The sequence below is a fragment of the Giraffa tippelskirchi genome, chromosome 4 (genome assembly GCF_054371585.1).
Source record: "Giraffa tippelskirchi isolate mGirTip1 chromosome 4, T2T-mGirTip1v1.2.pri, whole genome shotgun sequence".
Lineage (NCBI taxonomy): Eukaryota > Metazoa > Chordata > Mammalia > Artiodactyla > Giraffidae > Giraffa > Giraffa tippelskirchi.
In genome coordinates this window covers 19,212,732-19,238,927 of record NC_137278.1, presented here as the reverse complement: position 1 = coordinate 19,238,927, position 26,196 = coordinate 19,212,732, and the positions used below count along the sequence as shown (strand labels likewise).

Sequence of the window (26,196 nt, the reverse complement as noted above, 5' to 3'; positions counted from 1 at the left end):
GTTACAGGTCTGTGTTATCCTCTTTATAAGTCATATAATGATTTACCATCATTTACATAACCCTCTCAGTGAGCATTTAATTTGCTTTCATCTTTTGGCCATTAGTAAATAATGCTTCAGTGAACATTCTGCATGTCTTTGGTACACTTATGTTTCTGTAGAATAAATTTGTATCAACTGAAATAAAGATTTAAGATGTAAGAATATCACATATTTTACAAATACTGCCAGATTGTCCTTCAAAGAATTTGTAACAATTTAAACTTGTCACTGCACTTTCCTGGTGGCTCAAACAGTAAAGAATATGCCTGCAGTGCAGAAGACCCAGGTTCGATCCCTGAGTTGGGAAGATCCCCTGGAAAAGGGAATGGCAACCCACTCTAGTATTCTTGCCTAGAGAATTCCATGGACAGAGGAGCCTGGCAGGCTACAGTCCATGGGATTGCAGAGTTGGACATGACTGAGCAACTAACACTTTCAAACTTTCACTTTCATGCTTGTTACCAAAGTATGAGAGTAGGTTTTTTTTTGAATATCCACCTAAATGCAGATATTAACCAATTTCTCATCTTGGCCATGTGATAGATAAAAACTAGTTTTTAAAAAACCTACTTTGTTAGAATATTTGTGAAGTTTATTAGTTATTTGTATTTCATTTTCTGTGTTTTGCTTGTTTATATCCTTTCCTCATTTTTCCCTTCAGATGTTGGAGAGGGCTGCTTTTAAATTCTTTTTGTTTGGTAAGCTTATAATTATCCTATTTAACCTCTAAACAAAAGGTATAATCAACATATCTTCAGGATATTGGTAATAAAAAGTACGTCCTTTAGGTTTTACATCCCATCAAATTTTTTATAGGAACATATAAACCTCGAGTTCGATGTTATGACACCTATCAATTATCCTTGAAGTTTGAAAGGTGTTTGGATTCAGAAGGTAAGAGATTATATTTGAATTCACGAAAATAATTTTTATATTTGGGTACTTTTCTCCTTTTTAAACTGGGCATGGGTTGTGTATTAGTTACAGTAAATGTGGCAGCTTTGAAAAATTCATTACTCATAGCTCTGTAGGTGAAGTCTGTGCAGGCTCGCCTGTGTTCTGTGCTCAGGACTGACCTCACGGTGTCAGCGGGATGGGACTTTTCCACAGGCCCTGGGCAGGATCTTTTTTCAAGCTTATAGGTGGTTGGCACAACGCAGTTTGTTGTGGTTGTTGGGTTGAGGTCCCGCTTGCTGCTGGCTGTGAGCTGGGGGGCCACACTTGGCTTCTGGAGGCCCCTGCGTGCCTCCTCACCTGGTCTCTGCCTCCTTCAAGCCAGCAGCAGTTCCTTGTGCTCTGAATCTGCCTCTTCTGCCTCCAGCTGGAGAAGACACTCACTGTTTTTAAAGGGCTCAGGAGAATTATAAATCTCAGCTCTGCCATAAAATGTGATGTACTTACAAGAGCGGTGTCTCCTCATGTTGACAGGATCCACCCACACTCTCCAGAGCAGGAGACTATACCCGGGGGAAGGTCAGTGGGGTTGTTCTTAGAATTCTCCCTGGTACCAAGGGCAGGTTGAGATGGGGAAGTTCATCTCCAACATGGAGATGGCCCCATGTTTGAGGTGAGGGAAAAGAAGTTAGTGGAATTTATATTTTCCTAACTTGTTTCACTCTTTTATTTTAAAAAAGCAATACCAACTCCATGTGCTGCTAATAGTAACTGTTTCCACGCTTTAGTTTTGTTTAGCAGGTATACTGTGAATGAGTAAAAAGTTACTGTTACCTTTTTTCAAGCAAACATTTTTGAGCTTCTAATGTTTGTTATTTTACTTTGAACATCTCAGAAAAACTGTAGCAAAATTTACGAATCATTATATTTTGTGAATTTATTATCTAATTTGCTTCACTTCTATAGAAAATGTAGCTGATCTGTATTAAGAAACTATAAAACGTTTAACTTTCCACTTGGTTTTTTTTTTTTTTTCCATTTGATGTTTTGAGGGCAATATAGTGTGACATCTTTGTTCTTGTGTTATGTAGATGGCAAAGAAAGAAGCAAAACCCAGCATTTGTGTATAATATTTGTGTTGAATTAGAATCTTTGCATCAATTTTATATTTTTATTAAAAACATTGATAATTATATTTTTCTTACTACTTATTTTTCAGTTGTCACCTTTGAAACTTTGTCTGATGACTATTCAAAGGTATGTTTTATAGCATTGGTTTGTACTGCCTGTGCTCAAGAAATGAATGAGTGGAATTTATTTTTATGATAAGTGTTTTTATGGTATTTCCATCGTTAAATTTAAAGGAGCTATGCAGTAAAATAAGACCTGTTGTTTGCTATTAATATCTGTTTAGTTTATCTTGTGAATGTGACAACAGGGATGGAGAGTCTTCGGCAAGTCTAAGATCAAAATAAGTTTTCCGTAGCTTGTATGAATGAGACGTTATCTATATTTTTACGAATTGGTAGCTGTCATCTTTTTAGACCATCTTATATTCTAGATGTGTGATTTTCATTATAGCATTTAAAGTAGTATTGTTTGCCAGATTGCTTTCAGTTTCTTATTCATATGTGAGAAGTACAATAGCAGGTTGTTTAATATTCTTAACCCTGCAAGTAAGTGATTGTGGCATATACTGAAGCAGTTCAAGACACAGCTTATATGTTTACATTTTCTTTTTTGGTGCCATTAATGCATCTTTCAGCTCTGTGGTCATTTTCAGCAGTTACAGGATTGTCAGTAGAAATGCCTTATTAAATTCAAAATGAAAAATTTTTAGTGATGTCAGGTGTCATTGTGAAGGAAAACTGAAATTTCAGAGCTGGTGTGTTTTATATATTGTCTTCAGTTCTGGCAACTATGGAGTACAGTTTCCATAGCCTGTGGCAGCTATTTATTCTATGTTTTGGAACATTGAATTTTATGATATATTTTCTCTAGATGCTGATAAATTTGCTTGTAAGTCTTTCAGTTACAAGGTAAAGTTTGCCAAAAAACCTATCTAGCATGCAGGAAGGCATTAAGTAACTAATGGAGAGGTTGATTCTTAACATATTTCTTAGCCATGTGATGGTGAGTTGTGTTTATACACGTGTATTTACAGAGAGCAAGAAAAAGGATGAGATGAGAGTTTTTCTTGCTTTGCCAGTTTCAGTGATGATGAAATAAACACTTTATCTAGAAACCTAAGCAAACTAATTTTCTCCTTTCATTTTCAGATTGTCTTCCTGCATAATGATAGATACATCGAATTTCATTCACAATCAGGTTTCTACTACAAAACCAGAATACCAAAGTTTGGGCGAGATTTCTCTTACCATTATCCATCCTGTGACTTGTACTTTGTTGGCGCAAGGTATTGGGTCTAATCACCCTTTGTTTTCTCCTTTCCAGCTTCCCAAACGATTTCTATTCTTAAAATGGAGGAGAGGGATAAAAAGAAGAATAAGACATTTTCCCTGCCTTGTGGTTGCTCAGAGGGTGTAGTTCCAAAGTGACTGGCTCATTTAAGGGTCACATCCTTGACTTTCATTGGCATGGGGCTCCAAGTCTAGAGACATGGTAACCCAGAAGGGCGACGGTGGTGGGAAGTCAGTATCTTAGCCCCATTGCGTGCGTTCTAAAGCATTTTATTCTTAAATGCTACCTTCTTTATGATTATCCATTTTAGAAAATTGAGAAAACATGAAAAAGAATAAAGAAAAAAAAGTCACCCACCTATCCTATAATTACGCCATCCAGAGGAAGCCCTTATTAGTATTTTACTGTTATTTCATTGTAGTCTTGTTCTTATATACACTTATAGATACATTTTGGATCTTGTATTCTCCTGTTATTTGTTAATAATATTCTACTTAACAACGTCATAATATTTCCTTGGCACATGGATGGTTGAAATAACTCTTAAATGCATGAACAAATTTACAAATAAGGTGATTATCTTTTAGGTTTAGAGTACATTTTTGTATCAGTTTTACAAAGGGAAGTGATGCCTTATGACAGATACAAGTTTCTAAAAATTATACTTACTTGAAGAAAGTTCCCTTAGTTTACTGGATTTTTAACTCTTTTATTGTTTGGCAGCTCTGAAGTTTATAGATTAAACTTGGAACAAGGACGGTACCTGAATCCTCTACAGACGGATGCTGTGTGAGTGTTGTTATAAGAATCCTACTGTATTTATTTTGGCCAGGAGATGGAGCCAGACACCCAATTTGTTGTCACATAGCCTGTGTTGCATTTAATCAGAGCTCTCTGGGCAGCTTAGGCAAAAAAGTGACGTTAAATTTTCTCTTACACACAAAAAAATCGCTAAAAGACCTGATGATGTCTTAAAATTTAAAAAAAAAAATTTTTTTTTAATCTACCCGAAAAGGTTTTAACTCACCCCAGAAATTCAGTTATTGTTTCTTGCTGTGTTCTTTATATTTTCATTCATGATTTAATTTTCTCTTGTAGGGAAATTTTGAATTAACTCAGAGTACCATTAGTTTAATTTTTATTTTTTATGTTTTTGCTAGTGGACATTTAAGATTTTTTCATGTTTTCTTTTTATCATGTGTTACAGTCTTTACTTTTGTTTTATTCATAGAGAAATATTTTAGGAATAAATCTGTCATAATATTAATACTTAGTAGTAGCAACAGCAACAGAGTAGTGACAGTGCTTACTGTGTGCCAAGCTTTATTCAGGATTTTATATATATTCATTTATTTGAAGCTTATAGCAAAATTTTACAGTATAGGTACTATTATTACCTCCATTTTACAGATAGTGCAGCTGAGACTCAGAAAGGGTAAGTAGCTTGTTTAAGGTCACACAGCTAGTATGGAGTGGAAGCTGGATTACGTCTCATCTAGGTATATAAAGAGCTTGCTAGAGTTTCCTTATTGCTTTGAAAGGGATTTTTAAAGGTTAGACAAACAGGTAATGATAAAAACTGATGAAGTCTTGTTATCTTTTTTTTATATTGGTTTGAAATACCAATTTTATTTTCTTAAATTGTAACACCATGATCCTTGAATAATTGGATCCTTGAATAATAAAGAGTTATCTGCTCTTAACTTCCAGAATTTCCTGTTTATAATAGCAGCTTTTATTTATTGAGTGTCTTATAAACTCTAGACACTGTGCTGAGCATTTTATAGTTTTTTCATTTAATCCTCATAATGACCATATGAGGTTGGTGAACACCATTTTGCAGAAGAAAGAAAATTCGAGCCTGGAAACAGTGGACTCAACGGGCTGGTCAAGCCTCCGGATTGGTGTTGTGATAGCCTGTGATATTTTGCTTTGGGAGAAAATTATTGAGAAGTTTGTTCTTGTGGTGGTAGGAGAGTGGTTTTGAAGCAAGCCCTTCCATGTCTCATCCCCTGGCAGGTAGAGTGTCACCCTGGGGTCTGAAACTTCAGGGCCCTTGTAACAAGCACTGGACCTTGTGTTGTCTCAGTGCTTTTCATACGCAGATGATCGAGAATCTGCTGGCTACCACCTTCTCCACAGCAGTGGGTTTCCTGTTTGTTTAGGAAGTTTTTTGAGTGTCCCTCCCCCTAAAGCAGATGCTAAAACTCTCTCCCTTATCACTTTACTGTTTTAGGGAGAATAATGTTTGTGACATAAATTCAGTGCATGGCTTATTTGCCACAGGAACGATAGAGGTAAGCATACATTGACTTCATTTTGAAAAACATTCTCCCTGCATTTGCTAACAGTTTCATGTAAAGACAGGGTTACTTGGTTCCTAAGAGCAGGGTGCTGATGGCGAGACAAGCCCTTGATTTGCTTTTTATGTGAATGGTGGGTCACATTCCTGGGAGACACAGCTGTGCTCTTGCTGCAGACTGCGCCCCTCGGGGCTGGATTTGGCCTCGGGGGTGGGGGGCCGTCATCACTGGGGGTGAAGTTGATAGTCGCCAGCTCGTGTGGCGACCACTCTTGCTCTTCACCAGTTCTCTGCTGCTTGTTAGTTTTATGACTGCATTCCTTTCCCTGAGGCTTATTTTTCTCATCAGTGAAATGGAGATGATAAAACTTACTTTGCCAGCTGTGTGGAGGTGCTGTGCTGGTGAAAATCACATGGAAGAACTACATGAGAGCATTATAAACTGTAAGAGGACGTAGGGTGTGATTTGGACGTCCTGTATAGTAGCACTCAATTATGCACATTTTCATTTTAAACTACGTAACACCTTTGATTCAGTGTCTTTCATACTTAGGAGTTTTTCTAGATTTGCTTTTTTTAATTACAGTATTGTTAAATACATTAAAAAAAGGTAAATATGTCAAAAATGTATTGTTAAAAAATGCCCTTCTGTGCCTTCCAGTCACCAAGTCCTACACCAGAGATGACTCTTTAATGGCTTGCAATATTCTTCTTTTGTTTTTGTTTTTCTGTGTATATGCAGGTATGCATATGTGTTAGTAACATGTTTTTCACAAAATTGAGATTATGCTGTGGTTCTTCATTTGCCTTTTTTTTTTTTAATGTAATGCCATATAATGTACGTGTTTATACACTCGTGCTTGTAATTACTTGTAAAACTAAGGTAATTGTTTAAAACTGGTGGACAAGATTCCATTGTGTAGAGGTACTGTAGTTTATTAAACCAATTCATATGGGTGAAATGTAGATTTCTTTACTCAAAATTATTTTTAGGTTAAAAGATTAAGATTTGAAATGGATCGCCTGAGGTTGATTTAATGGAAATATATAAAACTATGTTGACTGTGTTATAAAAACTAGTACGCCAAAATTAGGCCAGTGACGCGTTATCTTGGTAATTACTTTTCTTGAGATTACCAAGGGGAAATTTTAAAATAACTTCCTTGAGAAATTTGTTTATTTGAATAGAGTCCTTATAGAGCAAGCTAGGCTAGACATCAGGAAACATGCTGTGTAAGAGAAGTTGTGAATTAGAGCAGGCTTCTCTTTCACCAACTGTTTTAAGACCAACCATGAGACTTGTTGAAGGGAGAGCAGACCCCCCAGCCTAAAGGCTGGGTTCCTGAAATTCCTTGGGTTCCTTGATTACTCTGTGTGTGTGTGTGTGTGTGTGTGTGTGTGTGTGTGTGTATGCGCTCAGTCATATTCAACCCTTTGTGACCCTTTGGGGGTTTGATATTTGATACGCATAGTCAAACCACTTTAAAATTCATTTCTACATTAATTTTGATACTATATGTTGGATTTTGATTTCTTCTGTGACAGTTATTGTAGTACATTTTTAAATATTTATCATTGATACAATAATATTTACATTTAAAATTTGCCAGTTATACCAAAATGTCTTTCATAAATCCTCTCCCTGCTACCACACCAACCAAATCAAGGTCCAGTCAGGTATCATGCTTTGCATCTTGGACCTTTTTTTCCTTAACCATCCTTTTTTACTTTTCCTTTTTTAAATTATAAAAGAAATGCAGTTCATGATGAAACGGTTGACAGTACTAGAAAAGGTACAAGTAAAAAGTTAAAAATGTTAAATTCTTAATCTGCACACAATAATCAGTAAGGCTTTTCATTTTCTTTTTGAGGGGTATCTTTCTAAAAATTTTCTAGTAGCAGCTGTAATTTACAATGATTGTTCTGTTTGTTTAGGGCCGAGTGGAGTGTTGGGACCCGAGGACACGGGGCCGAGTTGGTGTGTTAGACTGCGCGTTGAGTAGCGTCACGGCTGATTCAGAGTAAGTGGGAAGGGAAGGGAAGGGAAGTCGCTCAGTCGTGTCCAACTCTTTGCGACCCCGTGGACTTTAGCCTACCAGGCTCCTCCGTCCATGGGATTCTCCAGGCAAGAATACTGGAGTGGTTTGCCATTTCCTTCTCCAGGGGATCTTCCAGACCCAGGGATCGAACCTAGGTCTTCCCGCATTGGAGGCAGACACTTTAACCTCTGAGCCACCAGGGAAGTCCTTCAGAGTAAGTGGAAGTGAGTTTAAATACTCACCAACTTCTGATTTAAACAGATGTTGTCAGTGCTGGGATGTTGGGAAAGATTGAAGGCCAAAGGAGAAGGGGGTGGCAGAGCACGAGATGGTTAGATAGCACCACTGACTCAATGGACACGAGTTTGAGCAAACTCTCGGAGATCGTGGAGGACAGAGGAGCCTGGCGTGCTGCAGTCCATGGGGTTGCCAAGAGTCGATCATGACTTAGCGACTGAAGAACAGCAACAACAGTGTCAATACTAAATTAAAAGCAGTTGCTGAAGAATGCGGGGAAGGCAGTGGCACCCCACTCCAGTACTCTTGCCTGGAAAATCCCATGGACGGAGGAGCCTGGTGGGCTGCAGTCCATGGGGTCGCAAAGAGTCGGACCCAACTGAGCAACTTTACTTTCACTTTTCACTTTCGTGCATTGGAGAAGGAAATGGCAACCCACTCCAGTGTTCTTGCCTGGAGAATCCCAGGGACAGGGGAGCCTGGTGGGCTGCCGTCTGTGGGGTCACACAGAGTTGGACATGACTGAAGCGACTTAGCAGCAGCAGCAACAGCGGCTGAAGGATGAAACTCTTAAAACATGTTTCTCTGAGGTTGTGGTTTTGTGATTGTTTTATGGAAAAATCCTTTCCTATGGAAGCTCCCTAAGTGGGGAAGCCAGATGGAATTCCTTGTTTATTTAGTTACCGTGGAACTGAGTTAAAACGTGTACGCTACAGGAATTTATATTTCCTATTCTGTAGAATCTGGTGGTGGAATCCAGGCAAACCACACAGTTACCTATAGAGTTTTATTACATTTTCATAAGAAAAACAGTGAACTTATATGTATACCGGGAAGAAATCTGGATATGTTGTAGTACTGAAAGTAGCTTTACCTGTCGATTTAGTTTTGGGTGGTTTTATTTATTACTTTTTTATGCTTAGCTTTATTTTTTTCTGACACAAGTGTTATAAGCTGTCACCTCTGTTATTAGACATAGATGACCTTCCGGAAGGAGAAGCCAATACAGTCAGAAAAAGAAGTATGAGTTAAATATTGGCTAGGGGAGGACAGGCTTTGTTGTTTACAGGTGATGTATGTGATTGTCTGCCTGAGAAACCCAGTAGAATGAACTGAAAAACTATAAAAACTAGTATGAAATTTAAGTAAATTAGTTACAAAATAAATGTACAAAATCAGTGGCTTTGATGTGTATCAGCAAAGTCCATGTAGAAAGATACAATGAAAACCAGTTCTCATTTATAACAAAAATTGTAAAATATTGAGGGTTAAGCTTGATAAGTAACTATCTGAAGAAAAGGACAACATTTTATTAAGAAACAAACAGGTTTGAATAAATGAGGACAAACAGTATCACCTCACCAAGAAATGGTTCCAGAGTTCAGTTTGAAGAGTCAGTGACGGAAGTTGATGCTAACGAGAGGACCTGATGCTTCAGTGTAGTTGCAGGCTGAGGCTTTAGGTGGCATAAGAGGCCTGAGGATGCCAGCAGTCAGCGGCCTGGACTCTAGGTTCTGGTCCAAGGTCGTGGAGACAACAACTGTTGAAATCAGGACTATGGCCCGCTTCTGACTCATTATCTAGGACCCTTCCCACCCCAGAGTTACTCTTGGTTACCAAATGAGAAGCATAGTCTGTAAACATCCATTGTTCTGTTGCTTTTAGAGATTCTAGACTCTCATCTGGGGACTAATCTTTTTTTTTCAGCTTGACATCATTGACTTTACAAATGAAAATGGGTATACCCATGTCTGAATATAAAACTGTTTCCTTTTAAGCCAAAAAAGGGTCATTTCTGTAAATACCTCATTCTGGCTTAATCAAAATGAAAGATACTGTCATACTGGTCCTTTTTAATTGGTTTTATATTTTCAGTAACTTTTATTGTTTGTTGTTACTTTAAGAATGTTTCTTACAGTTTTAAAAGAAGATAACCTGCAAATTTTTTCAGGTAGGTTACATTTATAAGTAAAGGTTATTTTTCATTTTGACTTAGAAAGTTTGGATACAATTACCTTTTAAATAGGAGACTAGAAATGTGATCCTCTCCATTAGAAGTGAAGAGTAATAATTTGTTACTTGGAAGGAGATTTGACCATATATGCATGGAACACAAATATTTTGCCTTTCAGAATAAACAGTTTGCCAACGATCTCTGCTTTGAAATTTAATGGTGCCTTGACCATGGCTGTAGGAACATCCACAGGACAGGTAAATATGTTTCAGTTGGAAACTTCGCTCTTAAGTTACTGTTTCAGAGGCGTGTGTATCACGGGAAACACCCACTCGTCTGTTCGCTGTGTGACCAGACACTGAGGCATTACTGTTTTGGCCAGTGTGGAGAGGGTACTCAGATTGCCGTGTTCCGTCAGGACCTTGAGAAGTTCTGCTTCTGGCCCCAGTGGTGGGTCTGAGAGATTCTCAAGCTGAAGCTGTTGTGGGGCTACGCCTCAGGTGTTCTCTTGACTGTGGTTTAGAACAGCGTTTTCTCGAGTGTGTGGAACAGAGTTCTATGGAAAAACAAAAATTTGGAATTCTCCAGATTCCTATCTTTGAGGTTTATAGCGTATTTAAATACATAGTGAAGGCTCTGAGAATCCCTGTAGACAAGAAATGTGCTGAGTCAGTCTTTCCAAAAGGTATTTGTCCAAGGAGCCTTTTTTTTTTCCACCCAGCACTGTCTCCCACATCCTGTGCAGGGAGTGGTCAGTGGGACATGCCTCAGCGAATGCTGACTAGTCTGAGGAGTGTGAATGAAATAGCTTCAGATATTTAATTTCATCTTTCCCCCTTTCCTTCAAGGCAGAGCCCACACACTTAAGTCCGTCCAGACGTCGGCACAGGCGGGAGCCCTGCTTCCAGCAGAGTGCCTGTGTCCTCTTGTCTCCTGGGTCTGAGATCCAGCTTCCCCAGGCCCCTCGCCTATCAGGATAGAGCTCAGAAGAGAACCCTGCCCCCCCCCCCCAAGGTCATAGCCTTGCCACCAGCATCTGTCTCCAATCCACCACCACTGCCTTCATGATCATTCTTGTTCTTGTGTCTTTCAGCCACTGGGACAGTGCCTGGTACATACGAGGCCCTCAGCGTGTATATTTATTAAATTATTAAATGACACAAATTCTTGTGCACGTTTTCCTTTTGGTTCCTTCCTTAACATGTCCAGGTGGTTCTCAATCTTAGTGTGCCTAAAAATTACTCTTAGGGTTGAATACATAGAGCCATACCCTGGAAGGGTAATTGAGGAGATTTTTCTTGAGTGTTTTTGCTGGCTGAAACTTACTTTAGCATCTTTGTACTCTGAGTGAGGGTGTTCATGTTTAAAAGTTTCTTTTTTAGATGAAATATTTTATTTAAACAGAAATACCTTTTTTTTTCTTTTAGATTTTGCTGTATGATCTTCGATCTGATAAGCCATTGCTAGTTAAAGATCACCAATATGGGCTGCCCATTAAATCAGTTCATTTCCAGGATTCCTTAGATTTGATTTTGTCCGCTGACTCTCGAATTATCAAAATGTGGAATAAGAACTCAGTAAGTATTTTTTGTTGTTAAAATGACTTACTTGCCTATTTTCCTTATGTTCCTTTTCTTTCCAGTTGCCTTGTTTGAGTTATGTGGGTTCTTGAGAAAAAATACCAAGTATCCATTCAGGCCCTTCACTGGAAGTTAGTTACTTCCAGGTCCTCAAGGTCCTTTTCTTCCTGTTAAGAACTTTTCCTCATTTGCTAGAACTGACACGCATTTTTACATGTTCAGTTAGGTAGATATAAATCATTATTTTAAAAAAAACTTGATCCATGACAAACCCCCTAGATTTTGAGGCTCTTTTACAACCTTAGGAAACTTTTTATGAGCTACTACTAATCTTTCCAGGCTTCCCTGGTGGCTCAGTGTTAAAGAATCCACCTGCCAGCACAGGAGATGTGGGTTCAATTTCTGGGTCGGGAAGATCCCCTGGAGATGGAAATGGCAACCCACTCCAGTATTCTTGCTTGGAAAGTACCATGGACAGAGGAACCTGGTGGGCTACAGTCCATGGGGTTGCGAGAGTGGGACACAGCTGAGCACACACGCACTAATCTTCCCATATCAGTGTTATTATGCATCTCAATTTCATACCCTTTCCTTATGTCAAACAACTAGATTTTAGATATAATACCTTTACAGTAATTTCTTACATGAAAAGTGAAAGTCGCTCAGTCGTGTCCGACTGTTTGTGACCCCATGGACTTTAGCCCATCAGGTTCCTCTGTCCATGGAATTCTCCAGGCAAGAATACTGGAGTGGGTAGCTGTTCCCTTCTCCAGGGGATCTTCCCAAACCAGGGATCAAACCCAGGTGTCCCACTTTGCAGGTGGATTCTTCACCATCTGAGCCACCAGGAAAGCCCAATTTCTTATATAGTGTTTTTATTAAAAGCAATATTTTCTTAAGAATATTTGATATTCTGTGCCCTTTTAAATGTCGTTTAAAAAGTAACAAAATCCTATGTTGTTGATGCTCGTGTTTTGAAAGAGTAGTAAAAGGTTAGTTCATCTACTGGGACAAAATTCATTCAATGTAGCAATTGCTTTTAAGAGTCTTTGCATTTATTGATTTCAAACTTAGCATCTTTAAAGTGTTACTGTAAATAGATTCATTTTTGAGGTAAAGAGTGTGGGGGGCTGAGAGCCTCAGCATTAGTTGCCGGAGGGCAAGCGTCAGTCCTTCCTGTGGGGCTCCCCTACACAGGGCAGAGGGCCCACCAGCAGCCTCATCACAGGTCAGCTGCTGATGGGAATCCCTGGCTGTTGGGACAGCATGTCAGCTCTCAAAGTACTGACCTTACTCTGCTCCCTCTGTATTTTCCTCTGGATCTTTGTGGAGACTGAGTTATCCCTGGGGTGTGTCCTGTCTCTCAAGCTCCGTCACCTTCTTGGGCCCTCCTGAGACTTCCTTACAGAGAAAAGAAAGGGCCTCTGGCTCTCATCAGTCCTTGGAAGAATTCCCCTGATGCTCCATCACCCAGGAGCTGACTGTCCCACTTTGAGTTGGGAGGGTTTTGAGGGCTTTCTTGAAGATTCATGGTGTCTTAGGCCTAAATTTTTCTCTACTCTTTTCTGATAATCCAAACTAGCGTACATTTCTTTTTACCTCTACAAATGCAGACTTTTCATTTTTGAAAGTTCCTAACACACTGGTAGAGTAAGTTTTCCATGGCCTGGCTCCCATCCTACCTAAAGGTGATGACTAACCAGTCGGAATGCCCCCTTCCCAGCCCTCCAATGCACATAGTTTTCCCCAACGTGAATTGTTCTGTGCTATTATTATTCCGATTCCCCCTTCCTTTCCGATTCCCCTTCCTTTTTCCTCCTCTCTTTCCACTTTTCGTTTCATTGGCAACTTGAGACAAAAGGGAGGTAACTGTGTGAGTTTCACTGTCTGTCTTGAATTAGAACCTTGCTGCTGCTTTTCATGGAGCACGAAATTAGTTTTTTAATACCCCCCCTTCCCCCCGCCACCATGGAGCCTCTAATAATGGGTTAATACATGCAAGAGCTGGCAGACATTTTCAACATCAGTTCTTGAAGTCATGTTGTAGTTGCTACAGTAAGTTTTACCTTGGCGTTGTTGTAATGACTGAATACGCCCTCTTGACCAACACCCAAATTACTTGCTTTTGCTTGACTCGCTCTCCTTGTTTATCTTTCTCATCACCCTTTCCCACTCCTATCTATTATCTTCTTTTTTCTTTCACTTAATTTCTGTTAATTTTTAAAAATACAGCATATTTTTCCCCACATTTAAAATAAAATATTTTACCCTTCACTGTGTAATAACTAGCACCTTATGTATTTATAGCATTTTGTTGTCTTATATTCATTATCTTATTTGATCCTCCTCAAATCCTTGTAACACAGGATGGCAGATATCAGCCTCATTTTACCATGTTGACCATCTCTTCTTTGTTTTTTTGAGGACAAGTTTAACTGGGGTGTGTCTTCCAGATTATGGACAGTTTTTTTAAGTTGACATACAGTTTTATTTTAAACTTTACCCTTGCCTGTTGTATAGACATTATCTTTAAAAGTTTGTATTTATTTTCCCAAGAAAGTCACCTCTCCCTACTGAGCCTCGGTTTCTTCCTCTCTAAAATGAGAGGGTTTGATAAATTGATAAAAGAAATTCTCTAAGATTTTTTTTTTTAACCTTAAATTCTGTGATTTCTGTTAGGTGACTTTATTTTCTCACACAAGCAGGGCATATGGAGTTATGTCTCCAGCTTACTGTATATCACATTGCCAAAAGTTGTCTTCCTTTAACTGTTTTAACAGTTCACTTTTGCTTACTCTTTTAGGGAAAAATATTTACTTCCTTGGAGCCAGAACATGACCTTAATGATGTCTGCCTCTATCCCAACTCAGGTATGCAGTACGGAGCAGCGGGCCATTTTGTGAGATGAATCTAGGCTTTGCTTTACAGGGTTTTAAGCTCATTTCATTTCTTAAGGCAGGGTTTGGCTCAGTTAGGACAGTTTTTAGATATTATATTTACTTGAAAAATTAAGAGGAGGAAGTGATGTGGATGCTTCAGAAAGTGACACGCTCAGTGACTCAGTCCTCAGCCAGTCTAGCTGTTAGGAGAAGCTGGTGGCAGTCTGTGGGTCGGTGGCAGGCGAGGTGCTATTTTAGTGTGCGCTATAGCTCTTTTATGGGATTAGTAATTGTGTGTAGAAGTTGAGGTTAGGGATTTGGAGGAGGCCGGAGTTGCCTGATGACACACAAGGCTGGTGAAGCCACGCATCGAGTATATTCTGTGTTGCAGGCTCTTCTGTAAAGTACCAGGCAGATTTCGAGATTTAATAACACCTTCAAAGCAAATCTGAAAAATTCTGGGGAAGGAGAGAAAATGACAACACTTCTCATTCTCCCTCAGGGTTGTGTCCTGAGGACGGACACAGATAATTCTGATGGAGGAATACCAGGCAAAATAGAAGTTCTGTTACCGAGGTGCAGACCGGCCCTGCGACGGCAGGAGAGCAAGGGGCTCCAGGCAGAGCAGCGAGAGGAGGGCGGAGGGGAGGTTCTTGTTGGCACCGAGTGTGGGTGCTGGGTGAGAGATGTGGTGGGCCGGAGGAGCCCCGTGTACCATAGTGCGGGGTCAGTGGGAGGAATGGGATGGGAAGCAGGTGGTGCCTGGGGTGGGGCCCCGGAGTGACCACGCTGAGTGGCTGGGCGCTGTCCATGGTCAGGACCTATGCAGACTACGCTCGCAGAAGGCAGTTCTGTCCACCAGGCAGAAGGTAGATCAGTTTTGAGCTAAAATGAGTGGGAAGTGATACGTAGAGCTGAGATCAGCAGCACAGGAGAGAGGGCAGACTCAGAGAGAAAGGGCGTTGTCTTCTTTGAGTGGCTGAGTCTGAGGAGGCAGTGAGGCAGTGGCGGTGTCTGGCAGAGGGTCTCCAACCTGGCTGCCCACCAGTCTCACCTGGGAGCTTTTTAAGAAGTACAGGTTCCTCAGCCCCATACCAGGTGTGCAGACCCAGAGCATCTGGGGGAGAGCCCCGAGATGGGTTATTTTTTACCTGCTTCCCAAGTGGTTGTGAAGCCCCGCCTTGACCTACACCCTCATCTTGGGAGCCACATTCAGGGCCCAGTAGGCAGCGTGGCCCGAGGAAGGCAGATCTGCAGACATAAAATTTTAAGACATGTAAATAGAGGTCATCGCAGAAGAAGTGGCAGTGGAGGCAATTACTGACGGGGAAAGCGGAGAGACGGGCAGACAGCAGGACCTGAGTCCGTGGGAAGGGAGACGAGAGGGAAGAGCCAGCGGAGAGGCTGACAGAGTGACAGTGAAGGAGCCAGCAGCTGTTGAAGTCGAGAGAAGTGATTGCCGGAGCATTGCTCAGTGAGCAGAGCATCGCAGAAGTGGAGGCAGGAAGGGGCAGGAAGGCCCTGTGCTGCAGGTCTAGATGTTGTAGTGGTTGTCCCTTAATCCTGTCGTAACCCAGGAGAGTTAGTGACTCCCTTACCATTCCTTTCCTTCCTTTCCCCCTTCCCTTCCCCTCCTCTTTCCTTCCCTGTTATATCTTTGGAGGTGAGGAAACAGATATGTGCCCAGGGTTGGTCACCCAGCCATTGTGTGGCAGAGTCTCAGTTGGAGTGAGCCTCCCCCGATTGTGGAGCCTGTGCTCTTTCTTAAGTTACAGGGTACTCTCCTGAAAAAAATGAGAAACCCTGGACCGTTGTAATTAGGTTTTCATCTGTGATCATTGGGAGAATTTTCTTATAATAGGGGTGAGTCAAATTGTGATGAATTCAGAAATTAATGAAGGTGCTGGGGTCCTAGTTCGAGATGCTGAGTGGTCTAAAATGGGGTTTGGGCTAAGTACTAAGGTGAGTAAAATTGGGTGAAGCTGAAGTTGGAACAAGAGGTTAGTTGGATTGAAGGAATGGGGGTTTGAAAGGTGCAGATGGTGACGAAAGTTGTTGACCTGTGTGCTGACTGGTTTGTGCTCACCTGTGGCCACTGAGATCTTGTGGAGTAACTAATCTGAAATATGTGCTCTAAACATAAAACACACACCAGACTTCAGAGGTTGTACCAAAAAAAAAAAAAGAATGTGAAGTAGATCATTAATTTTTTTATTGATTACGTGTTAAAGTGAGAACATTTTAGACTTACTGGTTAATAAAAAATATATTCAAATTTATTTTACCTGTTTAAAAAAATTTTTTTAATGTGTCTACCAGAAGATTTTTAGTCACTTATGTGGCTTGCATGGTATTTCTGTCGGGCAGGGCTAGTCCAGACGTGGAGGGCTTTGATAGTATAGAATGCTGATAATGTGCAAGGTGTTTGGAATCAACTGCAGGCGTGGAATATGACTGTAGTCTCACCAGAGTAGAAACCTTCTGGTACCAAAAATACCGTTACCCCACATAAGAAAGCAATCCTTTCCTAAACTTTCATTTTCACATTCCCCTGCTTGTCCACCAAATGCCTTTTTAAGCCCATTTATTTGAAACTAGTCTATCACCAAGGTTGTGGATTACATTTAGTTGTTGTGTCTTCCGCTTCTTTCAATCAGGAATTCTCTCCCATCCTTTCTTCCCCTTCCTCCATGGCACTGAGTTTTCTACCATCAGGTCTGTAGTCTCGTAAGATGTTCTGCATCCTGGATTCCTGTGATGATTTTTCACGGTGTCCTTTACTTGTTCCTCCGGCCTCTGTATTTTTGTTGTTGTTGTTCTAAAATAGAAGTGAAATCTAACAGCCCAGTGCACTGTGGGTTAAATATTTGGGACAAGGATGGTGCTCAGGGCTGACGGGCTCTCCATGTCATGTCCCATCCTGTTGGTCATCCCAGAGTGAGCAAGGAGAAGCATGATGATGGCTCTGCCTAGACGGCCAGCAGTCCTCTCTGTTACACAGGATGCTTTCCTGGCAGGTAGAACCTTTAAGACGGTGTTTTGGTCAACAGAGTGACTTTACTGTTAATAGCTTGTAAGAGCTTAATCAAACACAAGTACTAGCCAGATGATTTATTTCACGAGCTGACAAGCCCAGAAAGGCAAGTCCCTCCGTGGCTGTCTTGGGGTTTGGACCGAGCGTGGTTGGTTCACAGGTTTTGCTATCTTTCCCTCGCTTTACCTTCCTGTCCCTTTAGCATTGTTGGTTAGGTTTTTTTGCTTCATCACTATGAGTTTAAGCATTCTTTATCTTCTCACTTACTCATTTTGGAATAATTAAAACCGAATCATGATTGCTTGCTGTTCTGTCATGCGTTTCTGATACTCAGACTGCTCAGAACGTTGAGAAACGGTTCTGCCTTTGTGGCTCCCTCAGCTTCTAGTTGCTCATGCAGTGTCTCCACGTCGGGGGCTGCCCTGCAGGTCGGGAAACTGAGGCTGTGGCTCCACGACCCCGGTCCGCAGTGCTTGCTGAGCCCCAGCCCGACCTGTGGAATCCAGAACCACTGGGAGAAGGAAAAGGAGATGTCCACTCAGAAAGGCTACTCAGGCTTCAGAATTGTACAAATGATCCAGACTGTTTCTCACCTGCTTTTAGATCTGCTGGAGGCGGTCTGTATCATCAGACCTGAAGTCACCTTTTATTCTCTCAGTTGCCTCCCATTAGCCTGCCTAGAAATAAGATGTGGCTCATCACTAGCCTTGGCGCCATGTGTAGTAACACAGGCTCCCCGCTTTCTGCAGGAGTTGACCGCACGAGAAGGCGTGTCCTGTCCTTTCCCCTCCAGCACAGGGAAGTTCCACACAGCTTGTCTGCTCTGAGCCACTCCAGCTATGACCTGATGCCCTCCGTTTCTGGACAGTGATTCTCAGATGTATCTGGTGAAGGACCAGCCTTTTATGTTTTTTGCTTTGTTTTTAAATTTCCAATCCATTGCAGGTGGATACTTTTGTCAAGTGTCATAAAGATGAATTAGTAGAAAAAGGGTCACACGTTTGGAACTCGCTGCAAGGTCGAGTCGCTGTACAGGTTTCTAAATTCTTCAGTTTCTACACTTATCAGCCAGCTTGATAGCAGTTTTCAGACTGGCCAGGGCAGCACGCTTTGAGTCGTCCTGTCTTGAGCAGTGTTTCTGATTTCGAGCTGTGACCTTCCCTGAGTCCTTCACCCCCAAAGCCTGGACAGATGAGATTTGTTCTCTGCATGTCTCTGGGGAGCACGCCGTGGCCCCACTCAGCACACCGTGTCCTGCGCTCCACTGTCCACACTGGAGCTTTGTGCTCCTCCTCCTCAGTGCTGGCGATCTCTGCCTTCTCTTCCAAGGTTCCTATTTTTATTGTTGTTGCTGTTGTTCAGCTGCCCAGTCGTGTCCGACTCTTTGCGACCCAGTGGACTGCAGCATGCCTCGCTTCCCCATCCTTCACTGTCTCCCGGAGTTTACTCAAACTCATGTCCATTGAGTCGGTGATGCCATCCAACCATCTCATCCTCTGTCGCCCCCTTGTAAGAAAATTTAAAGGAAAAGCCATAATCCCACAATCTCCTCACAAGTGTCATTACTCCTTCCATTAGAGGGATTCTTTTTGGGGAGCCACACTGAGCGGCCTGTGGCGTCTTAGTTCCCCACCCAGGGATCGAACCTGCACTCCCTGCCTTGGAAGAGTGGAGTGTTAAACACTGGACCCCCAGGGAATTCCCAGAAATTCTTGTCTTATAAATCACATGTTCGTGTGTTTTAAATTGTCACCATGTGTAATTGTGTTTTGCTTTTCAGTTTGACATTGTTATTAAATACATTTGTCATGTTACTGTATGGTGTTTATGTCTGTGTGTTTTAATGGTTTATTTGATCGTGCAAGAAGTCTTTTCACTTTATCTTAGTTGTTGGAGTTTTAGAGTCCCGTGTTACACGGGCTTTGGAGTCAGTCCAGTATCAGCTAGCTCTGTTGTGACCTTGAGCAAATGGTCTAGCTTTCCCGGGCTACTTTCTTACCTGTGGAGGTAAAATGCCTGGCCTGGTACTTCACCCTCTTCTCGCCTTTTACCTGTGATCATCTTAATTTCTGCTGAACTAACTCCATCACTAGGTTGACTTTCCTTCTTCCCTCTTGTTAGAAACTCCTCGTGTTCCCTGGGGTGTGTGAGGTTGTTTTCTCATTTATAACTCGTTTTGGTCCTGACCTTCCCGACTTCAGTTTCTCGGTAGGTCAGCTTGTGTTGTTGTCCATATATGGTCAAGTGAGGTCCTGCTCGTTGTAGGAAATAGTCTGCTGCATCCAGCCTGGATTCTTCTGTGTAATTAGAGCCGAGCCTTTTCTGTGGTCTGTTTGGTAGGTGTGGTGTGTTTCCTTGTAGAGCATTCACTGTTGAATGTTCAGGGTTGAGCCAGGGAGGCCGGGTTTAGGGGATGTCTTTGTTGGGAGCCTTCTTTTTGGTTGTAAGATGTCTCTTCAATCTCCAGACCTTCTTGTTTAACCCTATCTAAAGTTCTCAGAAAAGTTCTGATGGTGCTGTTAGACTTGGGAAGCGCAGGTTAGTAGAGGTGGTTTCTTCTGTGGTGAACGTCAGTGAGCAGTTGTCTCCAGGGCCAGAAAAAGTTTCCACATGAAAGAGTTTGTGGAGGCCACAAGCTATGAGAACGTGTCTGATTTTTACTTGACTTTCATTTAGACGTACATTTTTGCTTCCTTGAGTGTGTGTGTGTGTCTTGCTTCCTCAGCTGTGTGTGTGTTGTGGTGAAGGTTGTGTGTGTGTGTGTTGTGGTGAAGGGTGTGTGTGTGTGTGTGTTCTGGGGAAGGTTGGTTCCAGCTCAGGACTCACTCCCCCTTGGGACTTGATGTGTATGACATGGCTTTGCCCGAAGAGCTTTGAGTTCCTGCTCTCTGGCTATCAGTGAACCTCCTCTACCTCAGCATCGTGTTTCTGTTAACAGCATTGAAGAGCATCCCTTTGGCAAGCTTTTGTGTTAACAGAAGAGCAGCACAAAAGTACTTTTTATATCACAGAATTACATCACCATCCTTAACGTTTGGTGTACTTAATTAGGATTGTGAGCGTCCGTGGCGTCTCAGACAGTCAAGAAGCTGCTTGCCGTGCAGGAGACCTGGGTTTGATCCCTGGGTTGGGGGTCTGGTAATCCAAACAAGTGCTTTCTGTGGATTTTTCTGTTGTACTTTACAAATAGATTTTTAAAATGAAGGTAATGTAAGTTGATATGTAGAAGTATTTAAAAACAAGAGCTCTTGACTGAAATTTTGCTCTTAAGTTCTCTAGCTTGTAATGTTCTGAATGTTCTGCTCAGCACTTGTCACTCAGTACATAGAAGCTTTATTTTTTGATCTGTAAATAGGGATGATAGTCCTTACGTCAGAGAGTTGTCATGTGTTCACCAAGATAAAGTACGCAGAAGTGTTCTGTAAATTACAAAGGACTGACTTCAGTTCTGCTTTGGTGCATCGTTCTGAAACAGGGCAAAGAGGGTCAGAGCTGCCATGAGAGCCCCTGCAGGGGGCGGGGTGGGTGGGGAGGAGTGGGTTGCACGTGTGCCAGAGACCTGAGCCCAGGGCCAAGCCAGCTGAGCGCCCTGGTTCTGTGCCAAAGCGTAGTGGATTTGTTACTGTTGCTCCTGGGGTTAGAGGGGAGCCATCGCTGGATGTCACAGGTTGTCCCTCACTCCATTCTCACTTTCTGAGAACGCTGATCCCTGGACTAAATTATCAGCCACTCTCTAGGTGAATCATTTTGGTAAAGGTTGTCAGAGTCTATCTGGGTCTTTTCTAGTGTAGCTACATGTAGCATTCCTCTTAAGCCATTTTGTTTTCTATTAAGGTGTAAAGTTTAATTCAAACATGAGGAACTACTTTGCTATGACATTTTGTGGGAAATGCTTTACTTTGATTCTTTGATTCCTGATTAACAGAAAGATACCTGTCTGAACTTTCGTAATACATAATAGTGCATCGAATCTACCTTTTATCGGTGTGTCTGAAGCTTAAAACTTACCTCCTTAAAAACGACAGCCCTTCTCTGTGGAAACCGCTTGATCACTTAGCTGACACAGCCTGAGCGTTTTGCAGTTGGGGAAGCTGGTCTTTCTGATACTTCAGATGCCCCGTCCGGGCGGGTCAGGGACCACAGCCCACAGCCTGACTCTGAGGGTGCCTGGCTGCTGGTCTGGCTCTTCTGCCGTTCACCATGTTCTGAGCATTTCACTCATTTCAAGATATAAAGCAAGTAGAAAGAGTATTTTTCTTTTCCCTTATGTTTACCTTTTTCATTGTGTTTATTTTTAGGAATGCTTCTCACCGCCAATGAAACCCCCAAGATGGGCATCTATTACATTCCGGTAAGTGATACAAAAAGGAGTTACAGTAAAAATAGAACAAGGAAAGACACTGTATTTTTAAACTGGCTGTGTCAAGAGACTTTGGGCCTGCATGTGGCTGTGTAAATTAGACACAGTGGCTCACTTGTCAAATCACTGTGCTTCCTGGAGCCACTAAAATAATGAATGCTTAACCATTCTTTTATGGGAAACTACTTAACATCCCATTAAAAATCGTCAGTAGAAATTCATCTTTATTCTTCAGATTTACATTTGTTTTTTGTTTCAGAGTGTTTCAGAATCTTAAACGTCCAGCTATTAGTGATCAAGAGACCTAATCCTCTAAAATAAAAGTCTAGGACTCTTTCAGTCATTGCATTGTCTTTTAAAAATGGGTTCTGTGTATCAGAAACCATCTTAGATTGCCACAATCCGTGATGACATGCAGTTTACTATCTTGTCTCTTTTTTTTCCTCCTTCCTTAAAACATTCTTCCATTACATATGCCAGACACTTCCCTACCTATACTTAAACAGAAAAGCCTGTACTACTAAGTTGGCCTTAGATTCTGGTCAGCACACATCTCCTTTTCTGAGATTTGCGGAGAAGAGCACGGGGGGTGTAGAAGATCAGATGTTTGGGGGAGTAAACTCTCTGTGACCAGCGTTAGCCTCCAGTTATGAAAATTCTTCATATTTATGATGTTCTTTTGAAATAGCTCAACCATGTGTGTGTTTGTGTCGTCGTTCCCCCCCTCCCCCCGCCAAAAAAGATATTCTGTTAATATTGACTTTCTGTGGCTTCAGGAACCTGATATGTTGTTGAAAGCACTTTGGGATGTTTCTTTTGGTTGATGGTGATATGAAGGTCATTCAAACAGCAGCTTTTCCATTTTCCTAAATTGTCATTTGTTCCTTTTCTCCCCGGCCTCTCAGAGATACTGCTTCCGTTTTCCTGTTAGTTTATGTGTCTTTGTCTTCATTAGATCAGTAAGTGTTTATTGATTGTATCAGCTGTGTCAGGCCCAGTGCTGTAGGTTGACAGTGTAATAGTGGATAGGGTACTACCCCTTTCTTTCAAGAGCTCATTATTAGGAAGTAAAACAAGAAAGTAGACAATTTCCGGTCAGCATGATGAACACTCTTAACTGAAGTAAGGAACATGGAACTGGAAACTAGTGGGAAGTATGGCAGATACTTGGAGAAACCTTCCAGAGGAATTGATTTCTGAGAAGCGACTGAAAGGCTGGTTCTGTGTTCTGGATGAAGAGGGTGGGGTGCAGAGTGGGAGAAGCGTCTTGGAAGTAAAGGGAACATTGTCTTCCAAGATCCAGAAGAAGGTAACACACATGGCTGGGCATTTGCCCTTGAGGGACGGGGTAGCTCAGGCTGAAGGGGTGCTCCGCAGCCAGGGTACGGTGGCCCTGTGGGCCGGGTGTGCTGGTGCAGGTGCAAGAGTGATAGGATCATACCTGCATTTCTGAAGGATTATTAACTTCTGGCTGCCACCAGGAGAATGGATTCGATCAGATCTAACCCAGAAGCAGCAAGAACAGGCTGTGGTGATCTGTAGGAGAGACATGGTCCCTGTGTTACCTTCACCAGACCTCCCCTTTAGAAACTGGGGCTTCGGAGGTTCTGGGGTAGTTTCAGAGAAGTCTGATCTGGCAGGCAGTGATTCCAGGGGGTTATCCTCCTTGAATAGCCAGGCAGCATGTCCAGAGGCGTCCGCTGATGAAGACTTGTGTCTGTCACAAGAAGAGTCTTCCCTCAGTCCAGCGCTGAGTCTTCTCACAGCATCAGCCCATCTGGGCACGTCAGGAGAGACAGACTAAATCAGCCTGCCCCTCCCTGAACTTCTCCTGGGAGAGGTCTCTCTCTGTCTTCCTCTCAGGAGGGCTTTCTGTGTTTTGATCTTCAGCATCTGCCTACAAGGTCTTGATGTCTCGTGTCGAAGAGCCCTTCCTTGTGTAAGAAGTGTGTAGAATCCCCCAGTGGGAAGGGAGAACGAGCACTGAGGTAGAGTGTGGAGGCCGGATCGGGAGTCCGCTCAGCTGATGAGGAGCCTCCGGCCGGGCGCCCCTCTGTGTTGAGCAGGGTGGGGCAGTTCTGTTTTTGCAGGAAGACCATTTCACCAGCTTGTGCAAAGATGGTGGCAGTGGGGGCAGAATTGGGACAATTGACAACAGTTGTAAGATAGGCTTGGTCATTGCCTGGATGTGGGGAGGAAGGGAGAGGAAAGAACCACAGGTGACAGCCGCTTTCTCCCTGGTGAATGTGTGGACACGGAGGTGACTGCTTGAATCCAGGAGGAGAAAGGGGATGATAGACTTAGAACCAGCGGAGACCCCCGTTCCCTTCTGCTTGTCTGGATCTGTTTCTCAGGCTGGGTTTTTTTTTGTTCCAAGCACTGGGAGCTTCACACAAGAGGGGACCCGTTGCTGGCCAGGTGGTGAGAAGCAGCTTTTTTGATCAGTGTTAGCTTATCTTAGAAGATCTTTTTAGTTTCAACTCTGTAGCTCAGATGTAACCAAGCGAAGTCAAAAAACCACCCAGAGACTGCTCCCAGGCTGCTGAGTGCATGCAGACGGTCAGCACAGAGTTGTTCTTGCTCAGCTGAGCACTGTGCGGCAGCTTGTACCTAAGTGTTCCTCCCTAACCTGTCTTTCTGCCCTGCTGCCTCGCACACCGTGAGGGTTTATGGTGCCGCTTGTCTTTACTTGGAGCCTGTTCTCCGTGACACTCCTTCAGAGCGAAAGAGCCCAGGGGTCTGAAAGCCTGCCATCTTCGCTAAGATTTTATCAAACTCACCAGGCTGACATTTTTTATAGAGATTTATTTGAGGCCTATAGAACCAGAGAAGTATGTGTTGAATATGCAGTGCATGCGAAATATAGGTGGTTTGGATGACGATTTGTATTAACATCTTATAAACCAGGTATGAAAACTACCCCCCCGCCCCACTGCTTTGAGGCTGTGCTGAAAATGAAGACAGCTTAATGTTCTTTCAGCTTGTTAATTTTTGCCTCTCTACCCTGTACCATCTTTCTTGAGTACTTGAAATCTTTTTAGAGTAAATGCACTTCCTGATTTATATAGTCTCTGCCACTTACTTATCCCAATAGCTAGCTAGTCGCTCTTTCCCCATTTTCTCAGTGTTCTCTTTTTCTGTCTCTGAGAGACCAGGATCTGTTTTTTTGTTTGTTTGTTTGCTTTTTAAATTCTAGGGCCTAATTCAGCTGCAGCTTTCAGGACTAATGCCAGAAACAGTTTTTCAAGTTTGGGTTCCTCTGAAATATAATTTAATCGTAGGTTAGTTCTTCCTGATTAACACCTTTGGCAACTACATGGACTCTAGAGGGAATCTGAGTCCCGTGGCACCCAGCCCAAACCTGCCAGGATACCGAGTACTGTTCCTGTTGGAAATGCTTCTGGGCTCCAAGGCCCCATGGGTCAATGAGCTCCAAGACCACACATGATGGACACATGATGGCTGGCATGCTTGATAATGTGTATGGATGCGTAAGGGCTTCCCAGGTGGCGCTAGTGGTAAAGGACTCACCTGCCAGTGTAGGAGACGTAAGAGAAACAGGTTCGATCCCTGGGTCGGGGAGATCCCCTGGAAGAAGGCATGGCAATCCACTCCAGTATTCTTGCCTGGAGAATCCCATGGACAGAGATGCCTGGAGGGCTACAGTCCATGGGGTCAAAAAGAGGTGGACCCAACTGAAGTGACTTAGCGCACATACACACACACGTGAATGCGTAAACTTGAGAAAAAGAGAATAAAGCTATTTGAATTAGAAGAATAAAGTCAGTTGATTGAGGATATATGATTTTTTTTTAAAACATGTACATTTTTTTAAATTGGAAAGTACTCTTGGAACCAGAGTACCTGCATGTAGGGCAGAGTTAAACACATAAAGAGTTACATTTATTCACACCAGTGCTTCTGTTTCTTTTAAGAAATAACACTGGAGCTTAACCAGCATAATGTGTGAAATGTATAGAACTCTTTGCAAAGAGAGATGATTGTATTAATAAGCATAAAATCTCAAGGACACTTGTTTCACTTAGTTGTAACACACAAGCACACATCCTCCCAGAGGCATTGCTGCTTGGGATGGGAGTGCTCAGTCGTGTCCGACTCTGTGTGACCTCATGGACTGTAGCCCACCAGACTCCTCTATCATGGGAATTCTCCAGGCCAGAAAACTGTGGAGTGGATCGCCATTTCCTTCTCCAGGGGATGGATCTTCCTGACCCAGGGATTGAACCCGCGTCTCCTGTGTCTCCTGCATTGCAGGAGGATTCCTTACCCACTGAGCCACCAGGGAAGGCATTACCGCTTGGGATGTTTTGGCATGATTTTCCAGAAGGCTCAAGAACATAGTTACATAGTGCTTCCTAGCAGTTACTCCTTACCTTCACCTCTTAAGATGGTAACATATTTTTATCAGCTGTCCATTTGGCAAATACATTATT

The 26,196-nt window shown here is 42.3% G+C and overlaps 1 protein-coding gene across 5 annotated transcripts in view; it reads left to right on the top strand.

Moving 5' to 3' along the window:
- The window catches only part of NOL10 (nucleolar protein 10), a 115,649-nt gene that overhangs the window by 9,109 nt on the left and 80,344 nt on the right, over positions 1-26,196 (top strand). For 2 of the 5 annotated variants that reach the window (XM_081596505.1, XM_081596503.1), the window contains exons 4-13: positions 859-936; positions 2,156-2,193; positions 3,216-3,352; positions 4,081-4,146; positions 5,594-5,654; positions 7,595-7,680; positions 10,068-10,146; positions 11,317-11,466; positions 14,273-14,339; positions 21,681-21,733. In XM_081596505.1, coding sequence (XP_081452631.1) covers positions 859-936; positions 2,156-2,193; positions 3,216-3,352; positions 4,081-4,146; positions 5,594-5,654; positions 7,595-7,680; positions 10,068-10,146; positions 11,317-11,466; positions 14,273-14,339; positions 21,681-21,733 — 815 coding nt within the window. Of the gene's footprint in view, positions 1-703; positions 741-858; positions 937-2,155; positions 2,194-3,215; positions 3,353-4,080; positions 4,147-5,593; positions 5,655-7,594; positions 7,681-10,067; positions 10,147-11,316; positions 11,467-14,272; positions 14,340-21,680; positions 21,734-26,196 lie in introns of all 5 variants that reach the window. The other 3 variants (XM_081596507.1, XM_081596504.1, XM_081596506.1) reach the window with 3 other exon arrangements.